At 42.4% G+C, this 11867-nt stretch overlaps 1 protein-coding gene across 1 annotated transcript; it reads left to right on the top strand.

Annotated features, from left to right (window-relative positions):
- Window positions 1-5163: 5163 nt before the first annotated feature.
- On the top strand, window positions 5164-6983 carry LOC132983107 (protein S100-A1-like). Its single transcript, XM_061049351.1, has 3 exons — window positions 5164-5239; window positions 6296-6482; window positions 6586-6983. Exons 2-3 carry the CDS (start codon window positions 6306-6308, stop codon window positions 6760-6762), a joined length of 354 nt encoding a protein of 117 aa, XP_060905334.1. The 5' UTR covers window positions 5164-5239; window positions 6296-6305; the 3' UTR covers window positions 6763-6983.
- The last annotated feature ends 4884 nt before the right edge of the window (window positions 6984-11867 follow it).

Below are 11867 nucleotides of genomic sequence, written 5' to 3'. Positions count from 1 at the left end.
TCCCACCGCCGTGGTTCTGCTTTCAATTCTGGGTTCAAACATTATCTATAAAACATAACATAAGTCTATTAAAGAGTGTAATTTCAAAGAAATGTGTTTCTGCAGGAGCTTAACCAATCCAATCACCTCATTCAAAGCGGCCCAGTTTCCAGGAGCTGAGGATTGAACCCCCCGACCTTCCGGTTGAGAGACCACCGAATCTACCAAGTGAGACACAGAAGCCTCTAGAGGGGTCAACCGGCGCCAATCAAAATTCTGAGTTATGTTTGTTTGTGAGGCTGTGTGTGCACTAGCTTCATGGTGTTCCTATATGTTTTTATCTCTTATCTCGCATGCTGTGTTTTTGCAGATCTTGTGCAATATATGTTGTGTGGTCCTGCATTAGTGTGGATGTGCTTTTCAACTGTTTTTATGTATTGACTCGAGTGGAAGCAGCTGAATGTTTGGCAGCTCTTTGAGTCCAGGACAAAATTCCCCAAGGGGACAATGAAGTGTATCGTATCGTAAGGGGACCCATTCTGTACAAACACCCAAGTTCATAAGGTCAACACCAACCTCCTCCCACATAACCAAGACTCTCATCACCCCCACTGTCAGTAAAACATCAAAGTAATGCAAATGCTGAACTGTTCTTTATGCGTTACATTAACGCCCACTGGACTTTAAAAATGTATCTTCCTTACATGCACTCTGAGTAGTTACAGACACTAAGATTTTTTCTAATAGTCCACTGCACAGCTCCTATAATGCACCTTTTGTACATTTTGTGTTTTTTTATTTTTTATTTTTTATTTTTATATTTTATATTTTACATTTTTAAATTATATTTTATATATTGTAATATCTTCTTATACTGTCTTATTTAAGTTGTTGCTAGTTCTGCTTTATTTCCTTGTTAATTTTTTAATACACCAAGTCAAATTCCTTGTATGTGTAAATGTACTTGGCAATAAGCCCCGATTCTGATTCCGATTCTGGGCGGGCTAACCAAGGAAATGAGGTTGTGGACAGATCCTGGAAAAGGACAAACTATCGCGATCGTGTTTCGCTTTATTGTGGAGAGGGGTTCATACAGGGAGCAAAGCAAGCCCAAACAAGCAACTACACTTTAGAAAACAAGCCCAAAAACCCGCAACCCACAACTGACGATATTTGAAAGCGACTTTACAGAAAAACGAGCCCAAAGTTGCTTATAACAAGCGGACCTCACAACACTGGTCGTTGTCTGAGGACACATTCAAACCAAATATTTGGTTTAAAGCTCTAAATTCTGATTGAAACCCGCTCCTTTGAAGCAGTCTCATAGAAGTGACTGGACCTGGTTTTCATATCAAAGCCTTGACAGACACTAAGATATACAGAAAGTGTCAGTGAAGACCTTTTATGTCTCTGAATGTCAACATTTGAAAATCTCTTGTGAAGGACATATTTTGACATTTCACTCTGCGGAGATGATTTTCAAACAGGTAGAGAGGTGAAACTGATTGGAGCAGCTTCATAAAAGCACAGCTTGACTCAAACGGGCGGCGCGGACTCTGATGGGGTGTCACAGCCCGACTGAAGTGGGGGCTTTACATCCTTTGTATTCATCGAGACATGCGCGCCAAAGAGGCATTAAACATGCCCCCTCGACAGGACTCACTGCACACAATGCAGTCTGGAGGAACTCAATACAGGCCCTTACAAAGTCTTGAAGCGTCTTCAATTATGTAACAGCGGCTTGTCTGACAGCCTTTTATGCTCAAAGTCGTCAGAAACACAAGCTCCGGTCGGTGGCCCGATACTGCGGCCGTGAGCACCGACTGCAAAATGCAAAGCAGAGATACGCTCTGTCGGACAGAGAAGAGGAGACTCAGAGAGGGAAGTCAGGAGTCACCCAGCTGCATGACGACCACACTTCAAGAGTGCCATCAAGTGTCTGTCAGAGGCACCTGCAGGGAGATGACTCTGTTCTCTCCATAGACTGGATATAAGAGGTGGTTTTATATCCTTTATTTAACTAAAAGAGAAGTCTGTGCAGAAGGGCTTTTGGAACTGCATTCTTTCTAATGTTCAGCAGAGGGCAAATCCACTCGATGGAAAAAGGGCTTTTAGGCTGTTACGACCTCCTTAAGCAAAATAATTCAGCCAAGGCCGAAAACTTGGAGTCAGAAAACAAGAAGGGACGCCACTCAGATTGAAAGGTTTAAACCCAGAGCTTTAATTCCCCTCAAAATAATGCGTCCGTCATGTCGACCTCTGACCTGGAATATTGCATTGTGGGAAACAGCACGCAGGGCAGACTGGTCTGATGCAGACTGTAGATTTTACCTGAATCAGAACCGACCAAACTGCTCACTTTTGTTCTCATTCTGCATTTTGGACCGATCAGGACGAACTACTGGTGTAGTTTAGAAAACAGGCTCACTCTGGAGTCTGTGGAGGAATCATCTCGGTGCAGGATCAGGTGTGTGTGTCTAATTAACCCTGATTAACTTCAGGTGTGGGAAGCTTATATGTAGCTTTGGGTGGCAGCTCTCTGTGTTGACTCATTATCTCATCATCAGAGGTAGTGAGTGCTTCTTCTTGTGATCTCTTGTGTTGTTGACAGACTGTGATTCTGCATGAACACTGAAACCTCTTACTGCTTCACTAACATCTCTATTTTCAATTCAATTCAAATAGCTTTATTGGCATGAATGTGTAAAATATATTGCCAAAGCATATAATAACAAATAATACAATAATGAAAAGTAATAATTAGCAATTCAATATTTTAACGATGAAAAAAAAATAATAATAATAATAAAAAATCAACAAATCAACAAATCAACAAATGAATAATAAATTAAAAAAAACAATCTCTATCTGCTCTCAGAGTGGAGATGAGTGGTGCTCTCTAACCCAGACTTCTTGGTTTCTTTTTAAACACACGCCTCATGGTTGCTGTCTCTCTCTCTCTCTTTGAATTTATGATGTGCATTCGGCAATTTTTGAAAGGCAAGGCAGGTTTTGTAAGTGTTTAAACAACCTCGCTCGTGAAACAATCTGTCAGCTGGCAAACAAACCGGACGGTGAAAATAGAACATCGGCTGGAAACGGAAGAGCACCAAAATGCAGAACTACATGTGGGCCTCGTCCACACGAAGGCGGGTATTTTTTTAAACAGAGGTTTTCCTCCTCTGTTGTGGAACAAGGTGTTTGGTATGTGGGCATGCCAAACACCTTGATCTCAACTGTCAAAGGCATGAAGCAAATATCTCCAAGACGGCATTCCACCATCTCAGAAACCTGTCCAAAGGTCGACGTTTGCTGTCACAGTTGGACTCTGTCACAAAACCGGTTCCAAATATGATCATGAAGTGGTTTTTGTCTTGCTCACATGAAGGTCCATGTTGAATGTAGGGTGCTCCGGGTTGTGGGTGTGTGTGTGTGTTGTGGGCGGGGATGAACTTGTGTGTTTCACTTTAAATTTATTGGAATATACGGATGTTATCTGTTTAATTAATGTAGTGACCGAAAGAATAAGTGCGCGGATACAAGCGGCCGAAATGAGTTTCCTCTGGAGGGTGTTAAGCGGGGTTAAATGGGGGATCCTAATAAACGAGAAACAGTAAAGTCTGTGGTTATTTGATTACATGCAAAAATGCACAAAAGTAGCCTAACAACTAGAATGCAATGTTTACAGATGTTTAAACTCACATCTGGTGTGAAGTGCATCAACAGCAATGGTTGTGGGTATAATGGTGGAAATCATCTTTCCGACACCTGTGCTGATCTTCTACCTGCCTGTGTGTCATGAAGCTTGTGGTTGTTTGATTGTGTGCAAAAAGAAAGTTTGAAAAAGAAAGTTGCACAACACTGGCACCTTAATTCACCTCTGTTGTCATGGTGACTAAGCGTCGCGTTGATCGTTATCGTCTCGTGATCAGACAATGTGGACATACTCTGTGTGGATTGTGCGGGTGATGAACTCTGAACTGCAGACTGTTAGAGGGTTTCACAGGCTGAGAGTGTCGGGTAGTAACAGGCGTCATGTGGTTCATCTGTTTGGATCAGAATGTAAACAAGATTAGCTCAGACAGACGGGTGTTGTATCTGATGGTCACAGGACTGTAAAAGAATCTTATCTGATCGGCATCTTGTGCAGCAGGACTGAGATATTGTCAACGTCTGTGAAGACATCAGCCGAGAGAAAACAGCCTGACATGAACTTTGTGCAAATGTTTGAATAAGTACTCCATTTGCTTTTACTGGTCAACATTTGTATTGTAAAGAAGCAATCTGTAGAATATCTGCTGATGTACGTCGCTTTGGATTAAAGTGTCTGCTAAGTGAATTGTAGAATGAAATGATAAACTGTCCTTACTAAATTATTCTCTGACAACAATGCAGCAGCCAGTATGTCCTCCTTCTAACTTTAGATTCTGGTCCTGAATCAATTAAAGGAGCGATATGTAACTCTGACAACTAGTGTTTGAAACGGGTACTGCAGTCTAAATTCTAAACATTGTAGAGAGCTGTCTCCCCCCGCCCCCTCCTCTCTAGAGTCGATGCTCACGCAGGTTGCCATGTGGTGGACACTGAAGCTTCAGTGTTTATCCAGCTCTGCATCGGTCTGTAAACCTTTCTGCGTTCTAACCTCTCTCCATTTTTCAAAAGCATCTCCAATATTGATCCTAGTTTGAGCACGTTTCTGCTCGTGGAGCTTATTAGAAACATGCAGAGGCTTTTTAGGTCGGGTACAATCACTTCTATCTGAACCACTTCTCTTGCCCGCTTCCATCGCTGCAACACCTGTTGGTTTGACCTGATAACTGCTCTCATATCTGGCAAACCGAGGGGCGTCCAAAACGGCCGTGTGGGGGTGCCTTAAAACCGCCTACCTTCTCTGGTCCAGATAAATCCAGAGCATTCAGGACCAGAATCTAAAGTTAGAAGGAGGACATACTGGCTGCTGCATTGTTGTCAGAGAAGCCAGCACTTCAACATAACATGTTTCCTTAATGTCTGATCATATAGTAAGGTACCTTTATCATTTCACTCTGATTGTACATTTAACAAATCGCTGAATCTCTCAAGATGAACTTTTAGAGACACACCCAGCTGTATGAGGGCGCTCGTTGTGTTTGCGGTTACAGCCAAACCCAAACTGATGACATCATCAGATTTCATCTCGACTCTGAGCTCTATAAAAGAGATGGGAAAGACGAAGGGGAAAGTTGTTTCTGCTTCTGATCTTCTTCAGCTGCACCTTGAGGTGAGTATAGCACTCTAATAATTATATGGGACATTTGAGGTTTTACATTTAGAAAGATTATGTTTCAGTCCACAACTCTGTCACATATAAATAAGATATCTTAACATAACGGTAAACTCTGGCCGCTTGTGTTGCAGTAAGAAATGAAACAGGATCCGCACACTGCAAATTTAATTTGAAATGCAACGCTTCGATCACAAAGATACTCGTCAACGATCCCAGAAGAAGACGCCTGGAGTGAAATCAAGTTTGATTTTCACTCCAGCACATGTGTGTGTTTTTCTTTGGATGTGCGTACTCGACATCTTTATTCAAAGTTTTGACCCATTTTTAACTCATTGAAGTTTTTATTTGTCCTTGTCGAGCTGGGTGCTGACGAGAAAGTTGTTTTTTTTCTGTTTATTTCAATCAATCAATCTTTATTTGTATAGCGCCATTTCATAACAAGTGTCACCTGGAGGCGCTTTAATAAAAAGAGCGGGTTAAAGATCTTACTCTGTGAAAGGGGGAGCTGGGATAATATGCAGGAAAGATTTCTCCCGAACACACCGACACATTTCAGTGTAAGTGGATAAAATGTATTCAAATTGAACCACTCTTAAAGTTTTAAAACAATTTCTATCGATCCCTAAAGGATTTAAAAACCTTCATCTTGAGACCTAAATTCTACCTTTTCTGATTTTAGTCAGGGTACGATGTTTTTTAAAATTTTACTTCACTGCAGATTCAGACCTCAGCTGGAGCGATGTGACGACGTCATCATGTCTCTTCTTTATAAAATGGAGTGCTTGCATCACCCTGAATAAGACATCCCATAATCTCCTAACGTTCGGATTATCCAGTCGGTTCATTTTCACAACAAAATCTTTTCTTGGACACAAGTATTTTTAAGATGCCAGATCCTGGATCCAATACTCCAGACGATTTAAAAAAAAAAAAAAAAAAAAAAAACTTAAACTAGTTCTGATGTGCTGTGATGACAATCGTTTTTGCACACAAACTTTTGCATAAATCCTGAACATGTCTGCAGAGATGATATGAGTTCCTTTATTTCAGATTCACCAGGATGTGTTATTCAATCAGCCCAACACTGATCAGACAGAAGATGAGCCCTCTGGAGGACGCCATGAACACGCTCATCGATGTGTTCAGAGGCCACTCTCACAGAGAAGGTGACGGCGACTACTTGAGCAGGCGCGAGATGAGGCAACTGGTCAATGCCGAACTCGGGCAATTCCTGACGGTACTCTCCTCTCTCTCTCTCTCTCTCTCTCTCTCTCTCTCTGCATGGGACCTTTGTGTTAAACTCACAGGCTTGACTCTTCTGTCTTCTTCTCCCTTTAAAGGCCAACAGGTACCCTGTGAGGGTGGGCGAGGTCATGGCTGAGATGGACCAGAACCTTGACGGTAAAGTGGACTTTGAAGAGTTTGTGAGCATGCTCGCAAAGATCACCATCTACAGCTTCTTTGACTTCACCAATCATCCCATCATCATGTGTGGTCTGTCGACTGAAGCTCTTTAATGTTTAATGTCACCCAGCTTAAAATGTTTTTTTATCTGTGCTGGGTTTATGGGCGGGGCGGGGGGTGCTAAGGTGCCGCCCACCCACCCCAAGGAGAATAACTGAATAAGAGTTTTCAATAAAGAATACATTCATGATCAAATTTAATGGGGTGAAGTAAACAATATGTAGCTACTGAGAAAAATATTTTATCTCCAATAAAAATGTAGATTAAAAACGTTCTACGTGTCTAAAGTTACTGTTCTCTGACATGGCGCTGGTCTCTGGCGCTCAGATCAGCGCTCTACCTTCATGAACTCTTGTTTAAAAGCTGCACATGCTCAGTAGCTTCTCTTCAATACAAGAGAGTACATATGTCCGCCGCCCGATAGGAGGCCACAGAGGGACACGTCCCAAGAACTGAGACATAAAGAGCGAGTCATGCAGCGCCACTGGATCAGAGCGCTGACTGTTTATAAAGATCAGAGCAGGTACATCAAACCTCAGCAGAGTACCAGTATAAGTCAATGCACACACTTAAGTTACCCTAAAAAATCATAAAAAGAAAAAACAGAAAAAAGTATAAAACCCAACAGATGTTACATAAATAGTTTCTACAATGACTGAAATGTTGTTATAAAAATAAAATTTAATGAAAGATGTCTTTAGTGTGATGCTGCCATGCAGTGCAGACTCTGACCAGCAGAGGGAGACACAGACTAAGAGATGACCAACAGGTGTTGGTCTTTAAAGGGATACTTCACCCATTTGCATTAAGCTTTGTATCATTAGAAACCTGGTAGTATCTTTGAATGGTCGTGCATCCCGCCCTCATTTTCCCCTGAGATGGGAAATCTTTGTATTTCTGAGTACAAGGGGTGAAACTACATCGTTAGTTCCTCATATTTTCGACCGCTGAAGCTACAGACCAATCACAGATCAGTGGGTGGGAACTCCCAGAATCGAAAATTAACGTCCGCCATATTGCTTGGAAGCTGTGCTAACAGGCTCTTTGGAAAAAGCTGATAATGGCGAAAAAATATAAATATAGCGGCAAGACCGCTGCTCGCCGGGAGCCCGGCCTGCGGTGCTGTGCATTCTGGGATTTGGTGTCTTTCATTAACATGAGCCAAAAAGGCACTTTCTGCCTTTTCACGGCCAAGAAGGCACCAACTTCAAAATGTATTTCACAATTCTACATATATGACCCAATGTCAACACAGATTCATGTTTCAACGGGTGAAGTATCCCTTTAACTGTTTCAGGAGAGTTTCTGTGTTTTACATGAATGTGGATTTGATTTATTTATTGTTCTCTCTTCATCTTTAATTTTTGCCGCCTTGCTTGTGTTTCCTGTCGGTCTCATTTGTCTTTATGGTCTCCTGTCCGTCAGAGTGTGTTTGTGTTTTTATCAGTGGCTCTCCCTCTATTCTCTTCCTACACACAACTCACCAGGAGCTCAGTCTGTTGGGAACCAGAGGGTTGTCGGTTCAAGTCCCAGTGCGGACCATGTCTGGGTATTCAACATGTCTGAGGTCCAGAGTAGCACCAACTCTTTACTGTCTACAAGAAGCACCGCTAACATCAGGGGCTGGGGGAGTGGTTTTGGTGACCAAAATAAAAACATACAAAATATGCTGGTGTTGCTCAGCAGCAGTGGTCTGAGGGGGCGACAACCTGTCTCCCTGCTGTTTGGCCGTCCATCACAATCCTGACCAGCAGAACAAATTCTTTGGACCTGTCGAGTTTAAACACTTTATTATACTTGAAAGGAGATGCTCGAGTCCTCTGTTGTGATGAAGACCGTTTGCAAGTGTTGCTGGGAAATCACAGACAAATTCAGTGACATACTGAAGTGGCTCTTTTGTGGCCCCTTTTTCCCGTGGAAAAGCAGACTGGTTCTGCAGGACAGTTTGCAGGGCGAACCAGCTCTGAACCAGAACCAGCCCCAGGTTCAGTCTGGTGGAAAAGGGGTCTTCCTGAGCACTGCCTCTCCATTAGTCCAGGTCCAGGTCTGTGTGTGCATGTGTGTGTGTGTGTGTGAAGCATTTCTCAACTAGAGAGTGAAAATAGAATTTCCCCTCGTAAGATTAACAAAGTATATTTTCTTCTACTTATAAACTTTTCTGGTGTTTACTCAGTATATTTCTTCCTGCTCCTCAGGTTGACTAGTCAGCGCCATCTGGTGGACAGACTATGTAAATGCACCGCTGTCTTTGTGTTGCTCAAAAACACAGTTTCATGTTATTCATTCATTCAAACAACTTTATTTATCCGTCAGGAACTTCAGTTTTGTAAAAAGCATCAGTGCACACACAGCTCACAAGAACGAGAGCACAAACACACACACACACACACACACACACACACACACACACACACACACACACACACACACACACACACACACACACATATCAACATCCAAAGTGCAATCAAAGAGTCCTGAGTGAAGCCATAACAAATGATGCATGACAGATCAGCCATAAATAATCACTTATGATCTATCTGGTGATATATGTTCTTTTGCAAACTACTGTAAGTGTTTTTATTTATGGAACAAAATGAGAATAAGGAACCCAGTAAGAACATTCAGTGCAGGCCTGATCCCGACACCATGCACCCCAAAATCTGAACTGGACCGAACTGAGCCGCTTTGAGGAAAACGGGGCTTTAGCGCCCTCATGGTTCTTGGATAATCATTTTGGGTTTCTGAGTCCAGATTTCTTTAAAAGCGTCTTTAAAGAAATCCGTTTTGGCGCTCCTCCTCTCTGTTTGTTTCTCGTGTCATTAAATCACATACAGTCCTGGTCAAACACGACGGGCTGCATGGACAGGAAATGTGCTGTATGGATCTTATCAGCTGTGAGAGTCGCAGAGAGATTCAATATCCTGACTTCATGATGGACGTGTTTGCACAGCCATGCATGGCCGTGTGTACTCTCACATCACGCTGTAATATATCTGCATGTAAAGCTCGTATGCTACATGCAGCTCAAGACAGAATCAAACTGTGTTCTGATGCATGTTGATCCTGCAGGTGATGTTTGAGGACTCCTACATGTGTGTTTACACGTGTACTGATCCCATCGGCCATTAACAGACGGGTCATCTTGTATTACCTTTCTTCTTTTGTTTGAGCTGAAGTAAAACCTTCAGTTTGTGGTTTTACGGCTTCATCCTCCTGGTTTTTTTTGTTTCCCAGCTCCCTTGATCACGTCGGCTCACTGGAGCTGATGGCTGTTAACTAGAGAGAAACTTTCAGAGCACTGGACCGACAGCAGGCTGCTAACTGTCATGAGAAACAGCCGGGGGGAAAAAACTGAATTTGATTTTTATGATATCTGGTCCAAAGAAGGAATGACCCCAGAGCTCTTACACTGAGCTGCTAAATGTCCTGAGGTTTATCATATTCACAGTTTTTTTTTTGCAACTTTGTGTTTATTGGGCAATCCAAACATTGTTCATTTATCCAGACATAGTTAATTTTTCTGAACATAGTTCATTTCTTACATCATTATTCTTTTTTTATTTTTATAATGTTATACAAAACAATAATAGAATGCAGAAGAATAAAACAAAATGGTTATAATAATATCTTAGTTTGCCCAATTTTTTTTTGTTATAGAGAAAAATAAAAGCAACAAAAAACAAGCAACCCACATAAAAATAAAAACACACACACACACACACACACCCACACACACCCAAAACAAAACAGAACAAAACCAAAAAGTGACACACACATCACCAATGACATAACCATGATATAACCATAGCACAGAACAACCATATTCTGTGTTTGAAGGTGTGTGGCTCCTTTTGAAAGTGTGCACCTGCGGGAAGAAAGTCGTGAAAACAGGTGGAGCAGGACGGATGCTGACCTCAGAAGCCAAACAGAAAGATAAGGAGCATGTAGTCGATGTTAGTTACATCGAGGATTAGAGTTGACCTTTCTGAAAAGGGTTAATGGTCTGCAGCGAGACGATCTTCCGCAGGTGCCGCCCCTCAGTCCCCCCATCGCCCTCTGTGGAATCAAATACAACGTCATCGTTCAAATACAACCATCCTGTTGCTCAATGGTTGAATCCACTGAGAAAAGAGGCGAGGAAACAGTGGAGGGAGCGGTCGAGGGCCTTTCTGTCTGGGCATGAAGGGAAAACTCCCAGCTCGATAAGGAAAGGTGAGAGGTAAACATTGACCTGAGTCCTATCGCTGCTTGTCCAGGTTCATCTTTCACTGGAGGAACTATGCAAACAGCGGGGACGATAACTCTCTTTCACTCCACGCAGTAAAATTTAAGTATGGTCTGATAACGAGGGCCAGACCCAAGGCGTCACAGTTTCTACCTTCATTGAAGGTTGTTGATCCTCCTAATCAGTTTTCTATTTCAGAGCGATTTGCCGTTTAAGCTTTATCGTCAGGTTGTTTATTTCCTGCTCTAGGGATGTAAAAATTGTTATTGTCGCCTAAACCATCAGATAATTGTGATTTTAAAGGTCCAATCAGTAAGATGTGCAGAGAGTGAAATGATAAAGTGATCTTACTATATGATCAGACATTAAGGAAACATGCTATGTTGAAGTGCTGGCTTCTCTGACAACAATGCAGCAGCCAGTATGTCCTCCTTCTAACTTTAGATTCTGGTCCTGAATGCTCTGGATTTGTTTGGACCAGAGAAGGTAAGGCGCTTTTAAGGCGCCCCCCACACGGCCGTTTTGGACGCCCCTCGGTTTGCCAGATATGAGAGCAGTTATCAGGTCAAACCAACAGGTGTTGCAGCGATGGAAGCCGGCAAGAGAACTGGTTCAGATAGAAGTGATTGTACCCGACCTAAAAAGCCTCTGCATGTTTCTAATAAGCTCCACGAGCAGAAACGTGCTCAAACTAGGATCAATGTTGGAGATGCTTTTGAAAAATGGAGAGAGGTTAGAACACAGAAAGGTTTACAGACCGATGCAGAGCTGGCTAAACACTGAAGCTTCAGTGTCCACCACATGGCAATCTGTGTGAGCATCGACTCTAAAGAGGAGAGGGGGGGGGAGACAGCTCTCTACAATGTTTAGAATTTAGACTGCAGTACCCATTTTAAACACTAGGTGACAGAGTTACATACTGCTCCTTTA

Source organism: Labrus mixtus, chromosome 11 (assembly GCF_963584025.1).
Source record: "Labrus mixtus chromosome 11, fLabMix1.1, whole genome shotgun sequence".
In the NCBI taxonomy this organism is placed as follows: Eukaryota; Metazoa; Chordata; class Actinopteri; order Labriformes; family Labridae; genus Labrus; species Labrus mixtus.
This window is presented reverse-complemented; position numbering and strand designations above follow the sequence as displayed.

Excerpts from the sequence above, each read along its gene's own strand:
- LOC132983107 (XM_061049351.1), top strand. The coding sequence starts at position 6,306 with ATGTGTTATTCAATCAGCCCAACACTGATCAGACAGAAGATGAGCCCT. Across the intron at positions 6,483-6,585 it reads AACTCGGGCAATTCCTGACG|GCCAACAGGTACCCTGTGAG; the intron begins GTACTCTCCTCT and ends CTCCCTTTAAAG.